The sequence below is a fragment of the Pygoscelis adeliae genome, unplaced genomic scaffold (genome assembly GCF_000699105.1).
Source record: "Pygoscelis adeliae isolate BGI_AS28 unplaced genomic scaffold, ASM69910v1 Scaffold171, whole genome shotgun sequence".
NCBI lineage: Eukaryota > Metazoa > Chordata > Aves > Sphenisciformes > Spheniscidae > Pygoscelis > Pygoscelis adeliae.
The window spans coordinates 2,010,335-2,037,433 of NW_008824186.1; the positions used below are offsets into that span (position 1 = coordinate 2,010,335).

At 40.4% G+C, this 27,099-nt stretch overlaps 1 protein-coding gene across 1 annotated transcript in view; it reads right to left on the reverse strand.

The window, feature by feature from the left end:
* Positions 1–11,362, reverse strand: part of KIAA1549L (KIAA1549-like ortholog) — a 117,025-nt gene extending 105,663 nt beyond the window's left edge. Inside the window, exon 1 of the mRNA XM_009334573.1 lies at positions 11,356–11,362. Within this exon, the coding sequence (XP_009332848.1) occupies positions 11,356–11,362 (7 nt within the window). The remainder of the gene's footprint in view (positions 1–11,355) is intronic.
* Positions 11,363–27,099: the final 15,737 nt, after the last annotated feature.

A 27,099-nucleotide genomic window follows, 5' to 3' on the forward strand; every position in this document is an offset into this window, starting at 1 on the left:
TTATGTGCTACTGGATCACTCTATGTAATGACCCATGTTGAAATCATTAGGAAACAGTTCAGGTTTTTCTACATTAATGACTGACACAACAAACTGTGTCTTATTTAACTGCTCCATTGTCAGAGCTTATAAATGTAACTTCCAGAGTTGCCTTTATTTTTCACTACGTTTATTTCTAATGGCCTTAGCCAAATCACACAGGGATACTTCCAGTGTGAATTAGAAACCTACTTAATTATTCTGTGGAATAATTCTGATGGTGAAACTGAAGCTACAAGGCCAAATTTTACCTCTGTGTACCTGTATAGGATGCAAGGTGACTTGATGTAAACCACTAGGAGTGGTGTTGAAGGGCTGAATTTTAATGCATCCACTTATTTTTGGAGTTGTTCTATAAAACGCTACCTTTCTTTGGGCTAATCACGTATAACAGCTGAATCCATAATAATATAATCATATATGTCCAGTCTCAGACCTCTGTTTCACTCTAGCAGTCCTAATAACATACCTCCAAACTGCTCCACATTCAATATACCTATCAGGGAACCTTGGGTTTCAAGCTCAGATCCTGTACTCTTCCCTTTGTCCCCACGCATGAAGAAGGGGGTTGGAGGAAGGATGGGGTCAAGGACTCACAGGGACAGCGCTAATGACAACAAACAGTGCTATCCTTTCCAAAACAAAACACACAGAAGAAAGAGCCAACAGCCTCCAGGGGCTGTGTTAGGCAGCGCATTGCCAGCAGGACGAGGAAGGTGATTCTTCCCCTCTGCAGTACATGGTGGGGGGAGTGAAGAAGATGGAGCCAGGCCCTCCTCAGTGGTGCCCAGTGACAGGATAAGAGGCAATGGGCACAAACTGAAATACAGGAAATTCCATTTAAACATAAGAAAAAAAAACTTTTTACTGTCAGAGTGGTCAAACAGCTTACCCAGAGAGGCTTTAGAGTCTCCATCAGTCAAGCTAGCTGTCCAACCTGGTGCACTAATACTTCAAATATTTCCACTGTATTTCATTACTAGAAGTTCAGGTGCCAACTTGTACACTGAGGAGGAAGACACCTCAAGGAGTCGTGAAAATGGAATAAACCTTTGCAAAAATGCATGTTCTCTATTTGGATGCAGGCTGCTGTCCCTGTTCCCTCCCAGCAAAAGTCATCACAGGAATGGTGTGCTACAAAACTGCTGGCTAGAGGGTGGGCTGACTTGACAGAGATTGTGATTATTATTGTTATTCTGCAGGTGAAGAGAAGCAAATGCCCTTCTGAAGTTATTTACAAGCAAAGGTTTGCCTAGCTCACATATCTCCCCTCACAAAGTTGGCCAGACCCTTGAACCCTGCACAGAGGCCACCTGAGCCAGGCTTGCAATGCCTGGTTAAACATGCCACGAAGCCCACCTGCCCATAGCTGTGCCTCCACCCGTATCACCGACGTGACTTGCCTCATTGCAGGGAAGGGACATGGGCAGCTCAGCCTCAAAAGTGTCCTCTCAGATAGCAGACGTGGAGAGGACCCTGACGTATACAATTTTGGATAGAAGATCACACTGGTTAACATGAACACATTTTCTTGCTGCTACATGTTCAAGGTAGTTCCCAGGAACAGGTAGTGAAGGAAGGACAGGTTTGAGGGACGCACCGGCTGCCAGGTTAGCTGGGGGACCGACTTCATCGCGGTGGTTTGTTTGCAGCCTCCTTGTTTAGGGATTTCAAACCCACCAAACTGAGATTAACCACCACGCAAGCAACTCTTAAATTCTCTTCTCTGATGTAGGACTTGAAAATTGCCTTCTGGTAATAAAGCAAACCATAAAGAGACATGTTAAAAATAATCTTGCTAGTACTTTCACAAACTGCTAAGGAGGGATTCTTGTCTTTGCAGCAATTCTGTGATTTTAAGTTTCATATACTATGTCATTTTATTTTGTGGGTGACCTCCAATACTGCAAAGGCTTTTAGGTGTGTTGTTATAAATTTAAGTCTGAAATGAGCTGACCTGCTTAATGAGGATGTCTATAGAGTTTAATGAAACAGTTTAGTGCTTCTTTTTTTTCCTGTAAAAGGACCCTGAGTTCTCACAGCTACAACAGGGACATCTAAACACAAATTGCAATTTATAATGCTGTTTTAAAAAAAAAAAAAAAACTTCTGCACAATTTGGCCACATCTACGAAGCCTATTTCCCACAGTTCCATTCATTTAGTGGAAACCTTGCTTTATTTTTTTCCTGATCTCTTCCTGGAAATTCTTCGGTCTCTGTGCCCACACTTCGTGGGGAAAAAAGTGTATTTGGCAATCTCAGGTCTTAAAAAATGGTGGGCTTGGTTTTGCTCTAGAGCAGCACCTGTGGTGACTGGTGTATCAATTGGAGAATGCATAACGTTCACCCGTGTAGCCCAGGGGCTAGCTCCTGGCAGGGGAAGAGAAAATGAGTAGGTCATCCATACGTTTCTGAACAATCTTTAGTTCAATTCTTTCTTGTTGGCAGATGCAACTTTCTGTAGAGGACACCATCTTGGACAAAAGCTTCTGTTATTAATATGCTATTTTTTCCACCTCTGTCTCCTGCTATCTACTGTTTTCCTAAGCCTTTTTGAAGCTGTTTCTTCGCTACTGCTTTCTTCCAAGCAAGGCAGCAGAAGTCATGGCTGTCACAGCTGAGAACAGGTCCTGGTACTCCTCAGGGTGATAATGGCTGAGGCCATCGCTGATTGCATGATAAAGTTTCTCCTTCCTGAAGGGGTTTTGTAAATCCCTGCCTCAGATCCTGTGCAAGGTTGCAGCATGGAGTTATAGTGTAGGTTTGTTATACTTGGCAATGGGAATGAAATAGGAAAGAGTACAGCTTGTTTTCATTTTAATGCCTTTTAAAAAAAGAAGTGTTAAAAGGTCATTATTAGCATGGTGAAGGGCTTCTCTGAAGTCACACACAGATATAGTATTAACTGTGCCACTGTACATATAGGAATTATGATGCAAGGGACACTCTTCTCTACCTGTTGTTCAATAACCAGATTATTGATGATCTGCCAGATCATGTCTATGAGACCTGTGAGCGGTGGGTCACCTTCCACGCATGGGTCTCACGCATTGGAGCATGGTACGCTGGGATCCTGCTCTGCAGGATGGAGTGCCTTGCAGGAGTAGGCTGGTAAGGGGAATAGGCAGTCCTTGGTTCTGCACGGACAAGACCTGGAATTGTACATCAGTGTAATGACTCCATAGATTATCTTTAGAAAAAAAATAAGTTATTATTTAAGTACTAATATTCATTCTTTGGAGCCCTTGAGAGAGGGGATTGTTGTTCAGGAGAATAAGGTCACGGACCAGATCTGTCCTGATAGACATAGAGTTGTTATGAAGGCATTTGGGTCTGAGAGTAACCACACTTGTCTGCAGATCCTATAGAACAGACCCTGGCACTTTATTCCCTTACTATGGTTCCAGTTGTGTACATGTGGGGTAACTGGAAGGGGAACACCTTAGAGAAAGTCATACAGAATGGGTGAGGCTGGCAGGCACCTCTGGAGGTCACTGAGTCCAGCACCGCCCATTAAAGCAGGGTCAACCAGAGCAGGTTGCTCAGGGCCATGTCCAGTCAGGCTTTAAACATCTCCAAGGATGGAGACTCCATGGCTTCCATGGGCAAAGTTGGAGCGTTTGACCACCCTTACAGTAAAAAAGGCTTTTCTGCCAAAGAGAATGATCCTTTGGCTCAATGAATAAGCTGAGGTTGTAAACTATTCTTTTATGGTAAGATACTATGAAATTCAACAGACAATGATCTGTTTTCTATAGAACTCTTAAATGACCCTATAGGAATCCACAGAGTGCTCTCTGCTGATTTGCAAAGGTTTTTAAAGGAAGTTTAATTTCTGTAAAACCCACCGATTCCACCCTTCTAAAATTCTACAGGCCTGTTCTCCTGGGGTTCGTTATCCCAGAAATCCAGGTCAAGAGCGGTGTTCATCTACCACTCACTCCAAACCTCAGAGCTAACTGGAATAGGTACTACATAATGTCTGCAGATTGCATACCTCTCCACAGCATATTCTGCAGTTGAACAGATGCCCCGATCAGCGTCAGTGTTACCGCTGCAAGCACTGCAGGTGATATTCAGATTTTTGTTTCAATACCAAACCGAAACAACCTAATCTGAGCATAGCAAACTGCCACTGTAGAATTGGTCACTACAACTAGATATTTTCCAAATAGACATAAAGCTAAATTTACTTAATTTTTGTTGCATATTAATAGACTTTTTAAAATGGCTGATGCGAGCTTTTGATGCACCAGGAAGCTCAATCAGTCAGGGGCAGCCAAAATCACAGCTGCATTTGTGGTGCTAACTCTAGTCGCTCATGCCACAAAAACCACAGGAGGAGCATTTTCCAAGCAGGGAAGGACACTGTTTCTGTTCCTCTGTTTATTGCACCAGTGGCTGAGTCATCACAGCCTCAACAAATATTCTGTAATTACAGTTGTTCATTTTAACAATACTAAAGAGCTCCGGAGAAATAGCTGTACATATTTATTACCATTTCAAGATTGAAATACTTTTGCCACACTGCATCCTGCCAGCTAGCCTCCTTGGCAGCTCATTTAGAGGGGAATGAAAATTTCCCTCTAAAAGGAGCGCTAACACTGTGAAGCCCTTTTTATAAAGCATCATGAATCAGAACCAACTGAAGACTCAAAATGGGGGGAAGGCAGGAAATACCCCGCAGTTGATGTACTGGACTGGGACTCAGGACATCTGAGTTCAACTCCCAGATCTCATCTGCAGCTTTGATCTTGACACAATCAATGCGACATGTGGTGCCGTATCAGAGGCATCACTGGTGGGGACTCCTGTAGCTGAGGTTGCTGAATTCTTTCCATAATGCCCTATTTTCACTTCCTTGTATGTTTGATAAACTGGAATATTCACAAGGAGGTTTTTATACGAAGATGATTCTTAAATCTAATTTGGAGATGTAGGGATGTGGCATTTCAATAAAACATTACGGTTTTTAAGAAAATAAAATTAGGGAGCAAATGTGCTATTTTGTCCTCTCGAAAATTACTGCAGCTTTTTCTTTGAGAAATATAAGCATACAGACGCTTTGGAGCAGGGGTGTGAAATACAGAAATGGAGCTATCTTACTGTCAGAAACATGTCATTTACTATCCCTATGACTATCCAGCCAAATCTACTCATTACAAGACTCTGAAAAATGACAGTTCACTCATTCTAAAGACCTGTTAGAATTTGTCAGTGTTGTCAAAACTCCCTCTTCTCAACACGTACTTAAAATTAGGCCTTAGATTTCTCAAACTAGACACTCGGAAAAAGAGGTGCCTCAAATTTGGTTTAAATTATTTGCATTAGCATCACAAACAAACTCTCTTTTGTTCACTCTTTACGTTCAAAAGCACAAAGCCTGTCTCAGCTGCCTTGTCCCGAGAGACCTTTCCTTTTCCCCAGTTCCTTGTCCACAGCAGAAAACATCTTCCAAATCCTACAACTGAGGCAATGGTCTTGCAGATAACAACCTTCGTTTCACAACCCTGGTTCATTCCTAGTGCTTGATCCGTTCTTTACTGAAATAGATAAAAACCTTCAAAGGCTTAAAAAATAAATAAGAAAAGAGACTATGAAATTAAAGACTATTCTGTAATGTATAAGCATTCAAAAAGCAACCTTAGCCTACCTATTTTCAGACTTCTGCACCCTCTGTGCAACGTCATTGCTATTTCAGTGCCATTACTCTGGTTATACACTAATAAAACAATAGCAACAACAGGTTCTCAAGTTTGAATCTTGTGCATTAAGGTAACAGCATTTGTTCTTTCCAAATATATGACCATAAAGGGGCAGGTGAATCATACAAGGGTAAAAATTAATAGTACAGTTGTAATGCATTAATACATCACTTTACATTTTACAACCCTACTGGTCAGGCCACTATAAATTTCATACGAAATACACAATATAAGCAATCTACTAAACAAATAAACCTATTTTAAACTACTAAATATAGAACAATCCTTATTTACTTCCACACATAACACATCAAATAAAATACTAATTTCACATTAAATAGAATAGTAATTTCTAGGAGACAAGAAATTTAAACCTTTAAGACAGATCTAGTTAAATGATTTTACTCCACAATTTGAAACGCTGTCATACTATGCAAGCTAATATGCATAGTAATTATATGCATATAATTACTATATGCATATAGTAATGCATATAGTAATACTATGCAAGTAAGAAAAAAATGAGTTATCCAAGCAACTATTAAAAATTCCTTACTTCGACTATAATTAGTGCAGTTTACTGTGAGCTGTAAATTGCACTGGTTACATTTGCAACTTAAAAACCAGTCACCTCACCACTTAATTATCAACATATATAGTTTAATAATAGTTCACCTGTTTCATTTCTATAACAGGGAATTCTGCTAAATATGTAAAGACGACAACAGTTAGTAAATCATGTAGTGCTAGGATGAAACTGGAGCGCTGTCACCAGCAATCCAGTAAAAACAGTAACATAGAGGCTTCCCTTGTCTTGATCAGCAATATTTAGCAGTTTTCAGTAAATTAATAGCAAGTTAATTAAATACCATTACAGCATACTTATTTCATTTGTGGCACTCCAGGCATAGCATGTTTGGTACAAAGCCCAAACGCTAATATAAAATAATCTGATCCTGCTTGCGATGCAGAAACTCTCCACGCTGGGCACGCTTCAGCTGGTGAGAAGTTGCACGGAAGGTGCTTCACGTGCCTCACCCCACCGGCTCGCTCCAGCCACTGAGCCCATCCAGACACTGCCGCGAGAAACGAGCTGCCTGACAGGTTCAAAGAAGCCAGTGCAAAAACAGGTATCAGATGTTAAGACAAAAAATCAACAGGCGTGTATCAAGTTCAGACTTCCTAATGCAATAAACTGTTAAAAACAGCGACACTATCAATGTACACCTTGAGGCATTAGTGTAAACAACTCATATCATAAATGACACTAATAACACAGTGAGTACACGAAAGGTGAGGAAAATCAACACTGCAAGGAAATCAGTAAGAGATTTCATAGCTATATTTAGAAATAAACTCATTAAAGACGCAAAAAATTTAATGACTAGTGCTACACTACATATGATTTTTCATTTTGATATGGATATGATTTTATTGTACTGCACTTCTAGTCCAAATATCTGCCATAGCAATTTGATATAATTGTTTTTTCTGATAATTTCACTAAATTACCTTCAGTGCTAAAGTAATAAAATGCTGACTCCATTTCACTGCTGACTGACAGACACTGCTCAATGTACCAACTTGTTCACTATCAAGATTTAAACTATGCTTATACAGTTCAAAAGCTCTGAAAGCCCTAATCCAGCAGAACTGAATATGCTTCCTGAGGATAAGTAGCAGCCTACCTTCATGTCATGTTTTACAATATCTATACAGAATTCAGGAGTCTCCAAAGAATTAGGAATGCCAGAAAAATAGAGTTTATGGAATAAATAAAAAAAATACTAACTTGGCAGAACAGAAGGCATTTTTAGAGAACCTTCCTGTACTCTCCCTCCTTTATGCTTGCACAACGATAACTGGAAAACAACCCAAAGCCACTGAGTTTAGTTCCCACGATCTCAATCATGTGATGCAATTTCAACATTTATGGAAAAGATTAATTAAAAAATGTCCCATGTAGTTCCCTAAAATAATTTGTTCTACCTTCAGCTAGGAAAAGTGGAAAACAGACGTTTTCTCACTTGCAAATGCTGTCATCACCAAAAAAAGCATCACTGGGGAAAGGGAGCAAAAATCAGTTTTGTGGTGCCAGAAGTAAGATGTTCGCTATTTATTCCTGAACACCTGATTTAGGAAATACGTTAGCTGGACGGCACAAAATACCCATAGAGTCATTTGGGAATCTGAGCTGAAGAGAGGAGGAGAGGAGAACTACTCCAGATTAAACTCAAAGCAGTGAAGAAGGCTTTGCACCATCAGCAGCAGACTGAACAGGACACAGAAGCATTATTAGCTGTTGGGGAAGGACTACCTTTTAGTCTGGTATTTGTACAGCAATTAGTGGTAAGAAGCCTGGGTTTAGAGAGATAAATAGTAAATAAATACAAATAAATGAATATAGTCAGTAATGATTCTCTATTCACTACCATGATCGCTTCCATGAATGATAATTCATGATTTCAAAAATCTCCCTTCGCTCACCTTTTTTCAGGCTGAAGGATTTTAATATGTTTCTTCCTCATGAAGCAAAGGCCATCACCCAAGGACAATGATGGTGATGGAGACATACAGAGAGTTGAGCAGACGGGATAAACAGAAGTGTTCATCTGTCTCCTCTAACAAATATGTCGCTGTTCCCATGTTCCTGTCACATTAATTCCATTACTGAGCACCAAGGAAAGAGGTATTAGGAGGCGCAGGGAACTACCGGGTAAATGCACACACCCCTTCTATGGCAGTGCACTGGTTAAAGCACACATGCAAAGCGGGCGTGACACCTTTGGTGTGAAATACTGCAGCATCTGCAGTACGCTGCTGCTTATTCCACACGCAGGAGCGGCCCATCCTCAGAGCAAGACCAGCTCTGGCTGCGCGCACGTGTGTGTGTGCAACGCGTGCTGCAGCTGGCGTGCAGGGAGCCAGTGGCTGCTGCTGGAAGGCTTCCTCCATTCTTTCAAGTTTTGCAACATAATTTTGTGAAGGGCAAACTGGCGTGATTATTTCCAGGTATTCTGCCCAGTTCTCGCTGGGCAGATGCCTAATGCAGTTGTGCGTGGAGGAAATAAAGGGTAGTTTGGAAGGAAGACAAAGTCTGGAAAAGTAAAGGAGCAGTATGAGGTTAAATATCCTGATAACATGAAGAAATCCTACAGACAGTTCAGTTTTATATCCCAAATCAGTGTCTTGCAGAGGTGTAACCCTTTTGGCATCCGCTGGCCAACCTGGGAGAACAGCCTTGCTTCTCATTGCAGGGTGAAAGGCAAACGTACATCCATGCACAGAGAGCAAGGAGGAACCACTGCTCTATGCATAGTCATCCGCAGTCACAGTAGCAATCTCGGTATAACCAACCTGTGTGAAGCAGTGTGGGTGGCTCTGAAGTCAAATGTAAATCATGAGTGAATACAAATTTGAGGAAATAAAGACGGGGAAAGAGCTAGTTTCCATTTCTTTCATATATTCTGAAATTGCAGTGATTGTTAATCCATTAACATATAAATCACAGAGCCGGGCACCTTACATCAGATCAAATAGTCACAAAAACAACAACTTTAAAGCTATCCCCTTCAGATAAACAGATACTGGCCTTACAGAAACACAGGAAAAAAAGGAGGGACATAGAGAAATACATATATTTGCATATAAGCAATACATTTACATACAAACAAATACATGCATTTACTTAATATGCCAGTCTATCATAGCTACCAAAACATTCATTGCCATATGAAAGAGCAAGAAATATATATGGGCACATGCATGGGGCAAAGATTCTTCTCACCTATAAAAGGGCATTTGTGCACTATCTCGAGAGCCGCAGGTCAGAGACAGAGAAGTAAGCAGCAGTCTTTGCTCACAGACAGTACTGAATAACCCAAACATATTGTATCAACACTGTTTAACTACGGCAAAATGAATGTCATTTTGTGCCAACTATTTTTAATTCTTTACTATTAGCAACGTGAAGGGCTGGTGCTTTTGGTATTTAACACTAAAGGCAGATATAGATACTTTGAGCTAAACAAAAACTACTAAAAGAATAACCTGCAATACATAACCTTGCAAACAAGATCAGAGAAGCCAGTGCCTGCTCGGATGACAAAACAAACACGAAACTAATACAGCGCTTGGAACAATTCATCATGAGTGCCTCAGGGGCAGATTTACAAATGATGCATGTAAGTGCCTTGTAAGACTTGCAGGAGCTGCCAGCTATGAGAGCTGCCTAACACCTACTCACTTGAGAAGCCACCAGCCCCTTGAAAAGGCAAGAAAATTTCTGTGCCTAATTTATTCCCATGATCTTGCAGGCTCCCATCTGCAACTGTAGGCACCTAAACGCCTTTGTAACTCTCAGCACTCGGTGCGCTGGTACTTACTGTCTCACCGAAAGTCACTAAGCACTGCTGTCTGAAGTACCTATGGTACTTTTAAAACCGAGCCTTAGAGATCCTCGGGTACTTCTGAGTATTTTTTCCTTTGGCAAAAGGCCAAAAAGGACAAATGTGGGAAGAAATAGGATATTGTAAAACCTCAGTTTATGGCCCGTGAAAGACTTGATGTAAATCTTAGTTGCAATATTATACCCACTAATGAGTAGTATTACTCCCATATCTACAACACCTAATATCAGGACACAGGGAGTAACACTATGAGCTGCTGCATCAGTTTGTCACGTCAAGAGAATTACAGGGACATTTCAGCAAATTCAAAAAAGGAGTGAGTTCTCACTGGCATCCTCCCTTTTCTCTCTTATAGCCATGGGAGCACCTTCACAAGCCCTGACCCAGCCACCAGGCAGTGATAAGCAGGTCTTAATTTCATTCCAGGAGGCAGCACCTGGGATGAGCGAGGGACAGAAGCTTCCAAAAGCCTGACTTGCTATTTACTTTTAAGCAATTTCTGCCAGCTCCAACTGCAACATATTAAGATTGGACTATGTCCTCTTTTTTTCTCTCTCCAAAGAAAAGGCTGAGCACCAGTGATCTGCATCACCTCTTTACGAGATTAACCCATAAACTTGATACTAGATAGCAATTTCTGAATAATGCCTCACAGAGGAAAAAAAAAACCAAACTTATTTTCAGAAATGTGTTGAGTGTTTGACGCTTGATATCTTGACTGCAAGATATCTTGGAAGACAGAATATAATTTTGTATCTTCTCTAAAAATGTGCACTGCGGGGTTTTTTGTGGGTTTTTTTTCCTCTTTTTAATAAAATGTCAATAGCATTGTGGAAAACTGCTGAAAAGTTTCAATTACTCTGACAGTGATAAATACAGGACCTAGAGCTGCAAGTGAGTACTCAGCAGGACAATGCACATGGAATAAAAGCGGACTGTTGCATGTGTATACGTGTTTGTATAAACAAGATGGTGTGCTGACAGGATTTTTGTTTCAAATAAGAAAAGCGTGGAGATATATGCCAGACCTTTTAAGAGCTAATTTGTATTTCTTGGTACCTTCTGATGGCTGAATGAATCAACAACTGTGTTTATAATGTCCTTCCAGTTGCACTTATAGTGGCTGGTTCCATGGAAGCGATGGCAGATGTTTGTCATCACTTTCTGTCCCTAAGCCCAGAAGCGGCTCACGGTTCCCTACCCGACATCACGGCGAAACTGATCATTGCTTGCCAGGGTCAGGGCCAGGACCCTCCTGCCGCAACAAAACAGGGATTGCTGGGGAATGCATCCTCCTAGCACTGTAATCCCAGCTCCTCCCCACCACCCTCAGAAGCCCCATCCCCTCTTCTCACCCCGCTCTCCCATGCTGCCAGCTCCCACCACCCACACCTCCGAGCCCCACAGCCCCACAGTGTACCCCAGAAACCCCAACCCTTCCCACCTGTTCAGAAGGCGGCTCCCTGCCCACCCTCCGAAACATCTGGCTCCAACACACGCTTCTGCTGATTGGAAGCATCGGGAAACGGCCGATAATGGCAGAGTGTTTGTTATCAGCTCTCTTTTATATTTGCAGTCACAGATTTGTATGAAAGCAGGAAGAACCTGAGACAGCAGACATCTCTCTCTCTGACAAACCTGATGGAAACTAGCCAAAGGATTAAAAAGTTACTGAGGAGGGTTGTACGTTTGTTGGTGTTTCAAATGGACTGAGAAAAGAAAGGAAGGTAAACCCCATTGCTTTAGTTTTGTTTCCGTAGGAAAGCAAGGAAAATATTACAAAATGTTATCTAGTGTTTCTTGCACGTTTCCTTTCAAATTGTATTGAAAATAGATGCATTTCCAAAATCCCATAGAAGTCAATAATATCAACTTGATGCCAGCACCATCACTTAGTGAACTGACTACGGGAAGATAACCGTGTATCAGAGGGCTTTAGGCAGGCTCTGCAATACATGCCCGGTGGTTTGGGTACACCAAACTTCAGGGTCAGCGCTCCCACCCCTTTTCAGTGGGTTTTGTGCCAACAACTAAGCAGCAGAATCCAAATGTAACTCAAGAACAAAACGCTGCATTTGTTTTGATCACATTAAAGTCAGAAGGAGCTATTAAAAGAAGTTGTGGCAGATGACTGGGTCCCGAAGAACCACAGGCAATGAATTCACATGGCAGTTTCGTTTCATAACTTAAGTCCTACTTACTCTTTCTTTGCCTATTCTAATTACTCCCTGATATGGAATTAATGTAGAAATCAAATTAAATGCTCAGGAAAGTATATGAATCAGCTGGCCCAAAAAAACAACTATTTAAAACAATTAGGTAAATATGTAAATTTAGAAATGTGTAACGTGTTTCTGCCTGAGTGAATGCACAAACACAAAGCCGAAATGGAGACTCGTGATGCCAAGGAAGGAGCAGCCTTTCTGGGTCTTACAGAGGCGTTTGGTATTACCGTGCTGGTGGCCAGGTCTCGGTGGCCAGCTGCCTTCAGAGAACATCACTGCTTGCACGTGGCGCTGAGGAGAAATACATTCAGATCTATATTGCCTCTTTTCTGCAAAACCTCCCAAAAAAGTGCTATTACACTGAGATTGCTAACACTGTAAACTTGTAGCGGGGATATAGCACTGAGACTACACAGATTGTCTAAACTGAGCTGACCAAAGTTACATAAAGTGGAGATGAAAAATTGATGTTTACACTGAGATTAACTCAGGAAGAGCAACTGCAGGTAGAGAAGTAAGTCACAGTAAAATGGATAGGTGCCTTCTCTCTCCCCTGGATTTACAGTGAGAGAACTATCCCATAACTGTTTCACAATAAATACATAAAGAAAAGAAATTGTTTTCAATACAGCAAGATCTATGAATGTATTACTAACTCAGCATTGGTGATGCTCCCACAATTCATGAAATTTTGGAAGCAAAATGTGCGATAAAATGGATCTTAAAAGCCCAAGTTCATTGAATGTAAATACTGCTGTCAATGCAGTGAACACAAATGCTAGTTAAAGTAAATTAATTCTTTAAAGCTGATGAGATGAATAAGTGTACATAATTTTATCTCTTAGAGTCTCTGTAATCAGGAGCCGTGCAACAAAGCCCAAGCAGACTACAGAAGCAGTGTAACTACTACCTTTCAGACACTTGCACACTCCAGTAAAGACCATAAAGTATTTGACATGTGCCGATACAGTACTTGAGGAACAGTGAGCAGGCAGTCAATACAGAAAGTACTTACTATACAGAAGCCCTGCAAAACTAAATGCATAGCACATGCAGCACAATTTCCACCATGGAAACATCGCAGAAGAGTTGAAAAACTCCAGACGAATCAACAAATCACTGCGCCACAGACACTGCCGATTTCTGGGTTGCAGACCGGCTCTAGCCACTGCCTGTGCGACCTCTGGCACATCGGCGCTGAGCCCAGCGGGCAGGGGACACACTCGGTGCAGACCAGAGGACGTGAACCCTCCCGCGGACAGTGTCTGCATCCGCTGGTGCTTCACCTGGGACTTGCTGGTGCTTTAGCTGGGACTCGTTTGTTCGCCGCAGCTCTCGCCTCAGAGGTTTGCTCTGGCAGCAGGAAGGCTCACTTACACTATGTGTTACTACCACACAAAGGCAATGAGAGAATGGAAGTGAGAACTGCAGGTTGAAACATGAGGTCCAGTATAAAAAAAGAGATGCTACCCTGCAAATTCTGCTTATGTTGATCTCTTTTATTCCAAAATATTGGAAGAATATTTACTATTTCTTCAAGAAGCTGAAGAACCCCCCTGGTTTCTCAGCTGAGAGAATACAAACCCCCTACAAGTGCTGGGGGAGCCACAGGAGATTCTTGTTTAAGTGACTTCACTATCTCTTTTCTTGAATATTACTATGTTTTCTCTAGCAAAGATAGATTAACCAGTGAGCCTAAAAATACTCCTAAGAACAATTTTTACCACACAATGGGATACGTACATGTTGGCAAGCACTTAAAAATAATCCCTATTATACCCGATTGACAAAAACATGCACCAGAAACCTCATCTAAATACCACTCTATCAACACTGTCAGTATATATTTTAAGAGTAAAAAATAAACTCGTGCGTAAAACTTCATTTAATCTAAGTTTTACAAATCATATTGCCACCTCAGTTACAAGATCCATTTGTATTAAATAGAAAGCAAATAAAGTACATTCTTTGTTCCAAAGTGAGATTATGTTTCCCTCTTAGACATGGAAATTATCAAAGGTGCAGTGGTAATGTTCATAAAAAATAGTTTCCCTAAGGAGACTGTGGCATCAGCTAAAATGGCAATCCTTCAGTTGTTTACAAGAATAAATGCCAACATAGCATTGAGAGGAGTGCTGATATAACAAAAGGGTTATAAGTGTTACTCTGATGGGAATAAGTCTTACTTCATACAGGAATAAAGTAATAAAAGAGCATTACTTTTCATTATATAATTGCTATCATGTTTTTTTTAACTTTTCATATGTTTAAATAGTATTGAAGAGAAAGAATGACATTCTTCTGATATTAAAAAGACTGTAGAAGAGGAAGATGCTCTGTTATTAATAAATCTTTGTTTGCAGAAGTACACGTTCAGTGCTTAAAAGGCAAAACCACGTTATTTCTACCAAGATATGCTGGAACACCCAGATACATGCACAGAGACTGAAAAGATGGAATTTGCTGCTCGCAGCAGCTTTCACACACACAAATTGACTTACCATTTTAAGAACCTGATAGTTTACTAGTGGATGATGTGAGGTAAGAAGTATGCATTTTTGAAGTTAATTACTGCCAAACTGTTTTTCTACGAAAGCAACAGAACCAAGAGAGACCATAGAGAGACCAAACTTCTTATAAAAAGAGAAGCATGAATCAATATACTTGATTGTCTTCACTCTCAACCAAAGCGTATTTGGATTTAAAAACAAAAAAAAGCATGAACGAGAAGACTTAAAATACACATATCACTGTATTTTTCTCTTCCTTCTAGAAAGAAAAGTCAACAATATCAAAACAACAATTACATGCCACTCTGAACTGAAATAAAGTTCATGGTATTCCTGAAAATGTCATATCCACAGAGAGCAGAGGCACAGATGTCTCAGTACTACACCAGTTTAACTAATGCAGGGAACTTTGGTGCTTGGCTAACAGTTACATCTACTGAAACAACCTACCATTTATTTAAGGGGGAAAACCAGTTTTAAGAAGGCATAGGTAACTGAAATATCGCACTACAGTTATTTAGCTTCCAGATTATTCCTTACTGTATTTTACTTACATTGTCCTAGTCACTGAAGAGCTCAACAGATTAGTAGTACAACTCGTTGGGCACCTTAAAAAGGCAACTGCAATTTGTTTAAGCATGCACTTTAGGAGAGCATCGGTGTCATCTTTATATATTTAATGCCGTCCATAACAGTTTTGCCTTTTTCCTTGGTCATTATTGTAGTACAAACAGGTAAAATTCCCCCTTCTGAAAACACCTCTCCCAGGTGTATCTCTATAAACTCAGTGGTATTTCACAGGAGAAGCAGCCCGTACTTCAGACCCAACCTGCAGATCAGAGACTCAGTCCACACCCCCTGAGGTCCCTGGGATTCCTCCTATTGCTTCCCACACAAGCAGGACCAGGCCAGATCTGAAAGCTAAGATACCCATGGCTAGACCTAATTAGTCATGGAAATACCCAAATAGTTTAAACAATTCAACACCAACACAGTGAATTTAGGCTGGCTACAATGATGTTAAGAGGTTTTTTGTGTGTGCACAAGTAGATAGCATTGATTTCAGCAATAATTGCCTAGAAAGACAATTTTAGAATCAAATTAGCAGCTAAATAATTGTAGAAATTATACAGAGAGTTTTTTTGATTGGACAGTTGTAATAATAGCTACAGAAATCTATCCTACATATACTCTGCAGAATACGCTACATTATTGTAGCCTACAGTTAATATTGTTGAAAACAAATTGCGTTCCGAGAATATGTTTCTGTAAGAATATCTCTTTGGGGTGATTTTAATTATCTGCATTACACTGAAAATATTGGATATATTAAAATATCTGATAAACATTGAATATTCCATACTTTATTATCTCAGTCCTGTTCCCATTTATCCGTTACTTTTAATTCATCACGTATTTTTCAAATGAGCTGTTGGCTTTTCAACAAAATACACACTGTCCAGCCAGTTCATCTAACAGGGATCAGCGTTCTGCAGCGTGTTGGAGGACTGTAGTCTAATTTCAGATAAGAATTATATGTGCTTCCCTTCGAGCATTCGAAGAGTTTCATTAATTGCAGTGGCTGGCTTGGGGCCTTTTAGAGGACAAAAAGGACATTAATATTAAAACGCCATTCCAGTCTCCTGCCTAGGACACTGAGACCCATGCTGCAAAAAGAAGGAAGCCAAAGTCATCATGAAAGGAAAACAAACCAACTGACATCTTACCCACGTGAAAACCAGTGGTAGAGTTTCCGTGGGCTCCACCCGGGCCATGATTTTCACCATTGTATTTGCAGCTCCTAAATAAATTATAGCAAGAAGCACAAGAGATCGAGCTCTATCTAATACAATCCTAATACCCCAACTCTTTAGATGCATTCAAGGAATAAAGTCTTAACAGTGTTCACCTAGCATCCCATTACCTCTGCCTGAAATACCTGCAAAGCAAAGAATGTTAGACAGTTTGCAGACTGTTCAACTCGGTGTGCTTGTCCTCTTCTCTTTACCTAATCCCTAATCCCCTCCTCTCTTAAACTCATTCCTATGCATAGCTTTCAGCACTTGGCTTGATAAATTGATCTCAAGTCTCAGCCGCACCGGCGCTGCCGGGAAGGCAGCACAGCCCTGAGTGCTGGCTGTGTACAGAGACACCAGGACACATGGACACACGTTGACTTCCAGGTGTCTCCATGGTTGTTCATGAAACAGAGGTAAGGCACAAAGCCCTCAGAAGAAGTGTCCCCGACACCCAAGTAGTGTTTGGTTTTCCAGGAGCTTATTTCCCATTCATCTTCTTATAGTTCATATTCTTTTAGTGCTAATTATTCAAATTTTGGATATTCTGTTTGTCCATACAGGAAGGTAGGGAATGCCATCCTGAACCAAACAGGATCTGTCCAGCCTCCGCCAGTCGGTGCAGTCAGGCACTACCAAAGAGTGCACCAGACCTACATTCTGGGGGTTCTTAAAGCACCCCTTTTTGTGGCAGCGAGTCCTACAGCTAGAGGGATTGTGAAGCAGCATTGAGTGGTTTTGAATTAGACTTTTTTTTTCCCCCTCAATTGCTGATTGTCCCCTTATTCCTAGTGCTAGGAGACAAAGCAAACAAAGAACAGTATTTATCTTTGTTCTATAATACTGTGACATTTAAACAGGGTAAATGGGAACTGTCAAATAGAGATTTTGATATTGCTGCTGATGATGGACTGGATTAGCAGAGAAAGGATTTGATTAATGATGAACAAAAAGAGGATGGAATAATTAATGCCCAGGAATGAATTTTTATGGACAATGAATCACTTTAATTTTATATTTCTATCAAACTACAAATTTGATCTAATATTCTTAGATTTCAATGAGGCATTTGACTTTATAGCTCACATTTTGATTAATTAAAATATAAAACGAATACGGTGCATATGCAATAGATTTTAAATGATTAAATTGAGCAGTAATGCTTCTAATAGACTCCCATGGGGACTGATTCTCAGCCTTGCACTCAACATTTTTATCAGTAACCTGGAGGAAGTCAAAACTGTCTCTGACAAAAGTTCTCAGATGATGACTAGGAAGGTGATGAACAATGAAGCAGGCAGCAGATGCAGTCAAGTATCAGATCACACATCTGGCAATAAAGACTACAGACCAATTTCACGGGATAAGAGTGTCTACAGAGGGGAACAGTGATGAAGGGTTATGTCTACCGAGCAGACTGCAGCTTCCACAAGTAGGAGAAGCATTGTAGCTTCAGGGGTTGTTAATCTTGCTTCTCTCAATTATACCAAAGTCTGCAGAATAGACTTACTCTAAAAAAAAATAAACCTTGGAAGCAGAGGTAAATAATCAGATCAATGGGAACTCCTGCAGGAGTAACATTAATTCAGTTCTTTCATATGGGGAGATCAGCACTACAACAAAAATTATATTACATCTGACACTGCTGCCGATGCCCGTTCCTGATGAACCAGGAATACCAGACCAGCTCTGGAGGCTGCAGTTCCAGAGGGACATCAGACTGGAAAGGCTTCAAAGAGGATTCACAAGAATGATGAGAGATGTGGAAAATATGCCTTTCATTGAACCATCTGAGAACTCAAAATGAAAGACATGACTTGATTACAGTGTACAAGTAGCTATGCATGGAAAAGAGATTTTGGAGCTCTTCAGTCTGGTAGATAGGGTGGCTCGAAAATGCAGTGGGACAAATTCAATTTGAATTTGTGTATACATTTCCAAACATGATAGTAATGCCCTTCACCAATAATTGTGGTGAACTGCCCAGCCCCTGAAAAATTTTAATTAGGATTGCATAGTCTTTTAAAGGTTGCCCAGAGCTGCCACACTTGTATCAGTCACTAAAACAAAGAGAAATCTTATGTCTCACCTGATGCAGAAGACAAATTCGACATCAGTGATTCCTTTGTGTCCTAAGTGCCTAGAAATCTTTTACCAATACAATTTTTTCCATGCTCTGTGCTCCTTCTTATGGCTGATCACCACCCTTCTCCAACTCGCGCTACTCTTTTGGATGTGAGATGACCAGAGGAAATGCTGCCTGTGTTCAGGAATGACCCAAGCTGGTCAACAGGATTTTTGTATAAGGCTTCTCAGTAAAGCATAAAGGTGTCTCAGAGCTCTTGGTAAGTGACAATCCACTAAAATTCCTTTTGAAAATAACTTAATAATTTAGTATTAATTATGTGACAGGACTCCATAAGCTTTTTATAGGTGTTTCATTAGACAAAGAAAATAAAAGGTAGGTATAGTAAATAATGCTTTTTTTAATAGCAGTAGGGCCACAAACGGCACCCCATAAAATGGCTAATCAGCACTCCCGCCTATTCGCCTAGCAAAAGACCACTGTCTGTAGCCAATTTAGAGCCCAAGCTCTAATTCTCCAATAAGTCAAACTTTTGTTTTTAAATAGCAATGAACTTTGGATACCAAACCTGGCATAGGGAAATATATTGATAAATTCAGCAGGTTGCAGCTTTGAAAACATCTCTGTTACTAACCACTCCGAGTAAAAGCTGGGCAATTTCAAGTATGGTTTATGGACTGCCAGTCAAAAATGGACAGGTTTTTCATGTCTACTTTTATGTGAATATCTAATTCAGCAGCTACACTCAGTAAAAAAAAAAAAAATAGGGTTTGAGACTTTCAGAGTTGCTGAGCATCAAGAAATTCAGGCAAACCTAGATGAGAATACTGAACTGCTACAACAAGCAAGCCCGTATTGGCCTTAAAATCATTCAGCCAAGATGTTTTACCACAAGATCAGAGAAGCATTTTTAAAATTACAGTATCATGGAAAGCCAGGCCAGAATATGCCAAATAAAACCAAAAACATCAGTTTTAAGGATTTCTTAAAACTACCCCTAAAAATTTCAGCTGAAAGACCTCGCATCGAAGACATACCACAATGATAGAAAATTGTGTAAAATGCATTCCCTTTCTTAACTAGCCATGACCCCCATAAAAATCCAATTTTTCATCACTGATACATTCATCTGCCAAAGCTACTCATCATATTAAAAGAAAACTACACAAAGAAAGAACTAGGCAAATCTGTAATGGTTTCTTTTAAATCAGCTTTTCAGAACTTCAGTAACAAATAACATCACTTAGTCTAAGTAATTTTTATTATTTTCAAATCAAAGAACAACTATTTGGTAACACTGTTCCCAAGGATAAACTTCTATTTTTCAACTCTTTTCTTACCATTTTTACACTGGTTGCCAACATATTTTGCTGACCTCAGTTATTTCATTGTTTAAGAAATACCACGGAAAACTAACATATCTTTGTTTCCCATTCCTTTGGAATCCGTTTTTTGACATTTTAATTTCATTAAATGCAATTGAATGCATTTGAATGTTTAGCCTTTCTTTTGACTTACTAGCACTTAGAAAATCTGTCTTTTAGCATTGTGAGTTACACGTATTTATGTAACAATCTTCTTGTGTTATCCTAGCTAGTAACTATATAAGGTTTAATTTAAAAATCCACACCTCTCAAACACAGGGCAACAATTTATTTAAAGACTTTTTACTTATTTTCAGTTAAAGACACTGCAGTGAGATCATCATATCACTAAACAGTAGAGTGATGCAGGATAGTTCTGCTGCTTTTTTATTACCTGGTATACAGATGGATTTTAATTTATACTAGCTTGCTTCAGGAATTTTTTATCACCACCCATCTGCATGAGCACTTAGGAAAACACATGATCAGTAGGTATATCGTGTACAAAGACTTTCCTAGAGAGCAACCAAAATCACTACAGTCAACATAGAGGCTTTTTAGTCATAATAAGGAAAATGCATACACGTGAAGGTAATTCAGGAGAAATTTCAAAAGAAGAGCTACTGCTGCTTCCCCAACTGACGCATCAAACCCGATGATAATACCTGAAAATTGGAGAATATGCCCAGAACACTTACGTTCTGTGTTTACCGTCTTGCATAGTTTTTCCTCTAATTTCTCCCATGTATTCTTCCTATTCAAAGTCAGTAGGAATCAGCCGGGGTATTTCCCTTAAAAGACCAACACTGGTATGTTGCCAACAGGTGATAAAATGATAGACAAGGTATTGTAGATAGTTTCAAATCTACAGCAATGTGTAGTGGAGAAAATGTGGAAACAGGCACTGTTTCTAATTCTGGATTTTTATTTTTTCCATCTTCAAATGTTCTTTCATTTTTCCTTCCTTCCTCCTGCTCCCAGAATCCAGAAAGGAATTTTCCCTGATTTAACCTCAAGATCAAATGGAAATACTACTTGTGTTACATTTTGCTATACACAGTGTATATACCTCATACCTGCAAAAGTAATTGTTATTTAAATATTAATAACATAATCATTTCTTTTCACCCCAAAGGGGCCCATAGTACCTTTGTCTTCAGACTTTCCATTTTCTGCAATAACTCCTCTTTTTAAAAGGGAGTAGTCAAACTGAGTCACTTATAGCTGCTGTTGAGAGGCCTTTAAAAGCATCATCTGTGTTCAAAGATGCACTTCAGACACCGATTGGCATCGTATCTCCATTTCAGACTTTAAGAACATTACTGGCTTTTCTTCTTGTGACAACAATTACGAGATGCAGATGTTCCCTTTATATCCCTCTGCATGTGTGTAGGACTGCCACTAAAATGTCAGCCCAAAGCCTGGACTTTGCTCTTATTTGCTTCTTTTTCAAATCCAGATCTTTTGTCATAGACCTTTTCAAATCTAAAACTATTGAAAGTTAAGTTTAAGGAGGAAGAAGGGAAGACCCTGGTGGTTTTTCAAAACATTATTTCATTACTCTTGATAAACTCTGAGGATTAATTTATGGAATCTAAAAATCTTTGCTGTGGATCCCTGTTTTTTGTGCATTTGGGTTTTAGGAAGAACAGGAAGAGAATAAGCAAGTTATTACTAAGCAATTTATGGGTGTGAGGGTTTAGGCTTCACTAATATTCGAAAGAGAGAAAGTTCACAGCAGTTGCCCATCTTCTGCTCAACTCCTCTTGGAGCTGCCAACCTAGCCTCAAACTGTGAATGAAGAAGACAGTGCGAGAGTGATCACAGGCGAGACGTTTAACTGTAAAAATAAGGGTAAGTCTTTCCTATCTTATACGTATGCGATCCAGCAACGACTACAGGAGTCTCAAATGCTTTGGTGACAAGGGCCACAAAACGAAGCTGTTTGTCTGAACAGTGGATAAAGGATAATCTAGCCTAGCACCAGCCCAGAGACAGAAGGACCTCACAGTCTCAGAGGAGGCTGCAGAGAAAGATGATGTATCACCCAGGCTACAGTGGTGGAAGTTCCTCATCTCTGGTCCTTTCTACAGCTGTGCTCTCACCTTCCCGAAGGCAGTCTCTGAACAAGCACCTCTCTCACTCAGGCGCTATACTCAGGTACAGCACTATCTGTCGTGCTCTGTCCCAATCTATTTTACCTGGATTTTTTTTCTGTTTTTTTTCTTTTGGTAGGAAACCCCCTGCGCACCTTCAACTCAAGCATACAAGTGTTATTTCCTTGAATTTTTTAAAACTAATTTCTAGAAGACGTGTTTGCCTTTCCTTCACGAACCTGGCCCTTAATATTCGAGAGGCAATCTCAGGCACAAAGACCAACTGTGCCAAGAATACTACAACTACTTCAGCAGCAAACTGCTCCGTGTGAGATGTACAGAAATTGTTTTTTCTGTATCCTGTACTTCCTCTAACTAAATACTCTCATTGGGAATGTTTTTCTGTGGGGTGTTTTAGCTGAGAAATGCCCTATGTCCAAAGCCCACCAGTGCTATCCCACCTTGCTAGTAGGAAGGCAATGTCTTACCCATGGTCCTCAGGATTGCCAGTAAAATGCAGATTAGTTCAGTAAGTGCAGTAGTTCCTTCCTTGGACTCAGCAGAAAGGAGTTAAAACAGTAAATAACCACTGAAATGCTCATTTTTTTAATGAAATGTTGACACGTTTGGACATTGAAGCCTGAATTCATATGCAAATATCATCAATATTTACTTCAGCAGAAACAACCGTTCCCACATGACTAAGAAAATGCCATAAACAGAAAATTACTCACAGTCCCTTTCCTCTTGTTCATCAACCTGACCTCAAGCAAGTGTAAAAGATTTCAGAAAATAGTGCAGTGAAGATTAGGAGGATGCAACATATCCAATACACTACTGGATGACTGAACATGACTGAAAATAAGATTTAAAAGTTCTTCTCTAACCATAGGTCTCAAACAGCCAGTCAGCATTCCTTACAGGCAAAACATGGACACCCTTCAACCCCATCTGAGATACCAGTTGCTTATCTTAATCTACACAGAACAGTTTCATCAAAGTTGTTTCAGTATATATGAATTTAAAGTATCCTGTATCTATATGAATACTAAAACCAGATTATTTATTATCAGCTAATGTGGGGAATAACTCAGATCCAGGAATGTAGTGGAAGAAGGTAACTTGTGACTGGTGGATCTATTCCAAGCGTACCCATCAAATCCTCAAATCCTCCCAAAGAAGCACCTTTTTGCATGCTCCTGGTAGTCTAATTTTTCAGCCCATGCTGTAGATTCCTGTTTTGTTTTGAATAAAATGAGTCAGAATTTCAACTTTTCACTGTTCTTTCACAGGGTATCTGAAATATCTGCACATATTTTGTTCTGTTGAGATAATCAGACAAAACATTAAAAGAGCAACATGACCAACCTGAAACTATTGTTTCCTAAAATGCTGGATTAGTAATTCTGGAGAACAACCACAGGAGGTACAGAGTGCCTTTTCCTACGTCCTCACCAATTTCCTCAACGCGGAGCTGGATCCAAGGAAGGACTCGCGCCCCAATATGCTCATGGCCCTTGCCTCTGTGGCAGCTCCTTTGGCAATGGGAACACCGACCCGTACACTTCCAGATGTGCCAATTCTAGTGCTCTTTGTGGAGTTTCAGGAGCTGAGAGGCATTGAGTCAGTGCTCAGGTAGCTGCCATCCATCAAGAGCCATGGTCCGTAGGAGGTGGGACTGGCAATTTAGCAGCTGGCATGGAGCACTCTCCGAGTTGTTCAATCAAAGATCCAGCTGCGAGAAGCAGCCACTGCACTGGAGGTGTCGTTATTGTTTTTGAAATCGTTGTTAATTAAGGTAAGATCTCACTGTGCTAGTGTTCAGCAAATGCAGGAAGAAATGGACCTTTCCCTGACAAGTTTATCATTCAAACAGCCTACACAACAAGCATAAAGGATGATGGAAAATATAAAAGGTATAATGTTTCTTAAAACTTTATTTCCCCCAGTCCTCCACTGAAGCCCGTCTGATCAGTTGATTAAGCTCACAGGCAACACAACTGTGAGCAACATCTCTTTTCCTCCATTTTACTCAAACAACATTGCCATGTGTATTTACTGGCTGAAAGGTGGTCCACCAAGACCAGATCAGCTTTCAATAGCTGCCTTTCAAAGTTACACCCATTTCAGAAACTGCCTCTCTCTTCTTTCCCCAAGGAAAATGGTTGCCCACAGTTCGTGCCTCTGGTTCACGAGGGAGATTTTTTACCTGGCTGGAGCATGGTAGGAGTCAACCCAAAACCACACGTTCCCTCATTCGTTTTCTGGCTCATTATTTTTTCCTTTCTTGACAGATGTATTCAGCTTGACTGAATTTTTGCACTCGTTATTCTATAATCCATCAGAAATCACAGCTATGTACTTCTGATTATGGTGGACAATGTAATTTTATTTTCAACCTGAATTCAAGAGGTGGTCCTGGGGATGACATATGGTGGAAATTAATGATTAACTCTGCATGTCACTGAGTAGTTTTGTATGTATCCAGCTAAAGAAGCATAAAATACTTCTAAAATTAAAAATAAAACTTCTCATCTGCTGTTTGAAACCTAATCACGCTGTACTCAATGGTGAAAGTGTCCCCAGGCACTGCCCAGCACTGAGGTCTAGTTCTGAGCCCCTAACACAGAGATAACCAATCCCTCTGCTCCTGATGCCAGGTAGCCCGATGCCTCATCCTGTCAGGATCTCTTTTCAGGGAGAACTTTTCCCTTTGTGTTGAATTTTATTGAGGTCAAAGGAAATATTGTTACCACAGATATTTAAGGTCATCTCAGGCATCAGGAAACTTTTGAGTTGTTTTCTGAAGCACTAGCACCAGAGTAAAACTTCTCTCTTCACCCTCCATGCCCCAAGTTCCCCGCTTCGTCTTCATACACAGCGATGCCACGTGTTGCACATAAACCCAACGGAAGAACCAAGTAATTACCTGTGAGTGTGTTTGTATGTACAGACATAATTTTCCCATAGATGCAAATATTCCCCAGCGGAGAAAGCTGTGGTAAAAACGGTGCATGACAAATGCTCTTCCCAGTGTTTAATGCAACATGTAATGCTACTTGGACTTCATGGCAGTAGACCTGCTATATGAACTGTATACATCACATTAATAATCAGAGAAATCAGTAAAAGCACATTTGCTTAACAGATATCCAGAACTATGTGTGGACTGCCCTATGTAAACATATAGAAATTAACCTTCTTGGACAAAACCAATGTTCTTGATTGAAAATCTGGCTCTAGTACATGTTTGCCCCTGACTTTAATGGGAGGCAGTATTTCAGTCTGGAAGTATTTCAGTCACTGGAAGAGAGAGCTTTCTATGTTGATTGACACCCAATTTACGCACCTTAACAATCATAACTAATGATAAACACTGCATAGGACTAATAAAGTTTTACGCACAATCTCAGCTGTGAGGCTCAAAGCTATTAACTACAACAGATTAAGTATCTTAACGTAACTACCTGATCATCTAAATAATGCCTATCGGTGACAGCATTTTTCACCGTGTGTGGTATGCATACTACCACTATGTACTTTGGCTTGGCACTATTGTAGCTTCTCACCTCCTTTTTTCCAAGCTGTAGGCTATGAGATACCTACAAATATATTTTTTAACTCTATTGGATTTCCTCACTTAAAAGTGAGATAATGGCTGTGTCATAAAGACACACAGACCACAAAGGAAGAAATAGAATATTAATCCTTGTCATTCTACTCTTGAATCTAGTGATCAAGGGTAAAGAGGTATCTTGTTGCATTGTCAGAAAAACCTCAGCTCTGAAAATTCAGCTGTGAGAGGCTGGCTACCTCTGAGTGAAGATACATTTCATAATTTAGATGTGGCGCAAGAGTTCATGTGAAATCCAGACTGAATTGTCGAGCACAGGTAAAAAATTAGCCATTCCTCTGATCACGGGTCAATTTATCTTCTAGAGATGAATCAAACCGCAGTATTTACATGTTCAGAACAAGTAATGAAGTATGAGGCACTGTTCCACCAACCTACAGCCTGCAAATGAGAAACCTTATTATCTTATGGCTATAAAACTGACACCAATGGTATATGATTACTGTACATTCATGTTAACAGTTTCGAAATGTGGATCCACATCCCTACTCTTTTCTTAAATCCATGGGATTAATCGAGCCATATATTAATTTTAGCCTCTTTCTATTATTTTAGCATAACCTTAGAATTATATTTGGCATCTGTATCTGGCACATACAATAACCACTAGCAACAGTAATCATTTCTGCATTGAGGTCACTGAGTATATCGACTGCTGTAAGAAGTCGGGAGAGCGCAGAATACTGCCTGACTCAAAAAGTCAAGGGAAATAGGAAAAATACAACCCAGAAATTGTCGGAGCTCTCAGCCGCATTTGAGATGAAGCGCTCAGATCTCAGCAGAGCTTGCCCTCTCCTAACCCCTCCTTGCCTTCCCCTCCTCCCCGCCACACACATACGGAACCACTAGAAATGATCCTTTCGTTTAACAAAAGCCTCTGCCCGTCCCTCTTTCTCTGCAAGGAACAAGAGCTAATCCAACCAGCCCGTCCCATAGGAAAAGCTGTTATTTGTGCCTTAGCCAGGAAGACCAGGGAGATGATTGCAGCGCAGGCTGCCTACAGGAAAAGGCAGAAAACCCGAGCATCCCCTTTTCACAGATGAGCCTCTGCTCAAAGAGCGGGCAAAAAAGGATGCAGAAGACAATGAGAAAGAGCCTGGATGTTTCCCCACTTACGGTATTACACGGCACAGGGTAGATGTCACGTTTTCAACCTCTCGCCTTTGAAAGCACGGCTTAGACACACGGGAGAGAGACCCTCTGCCATTGCAGCAGGTGAGGCTGCTCTGCAGGC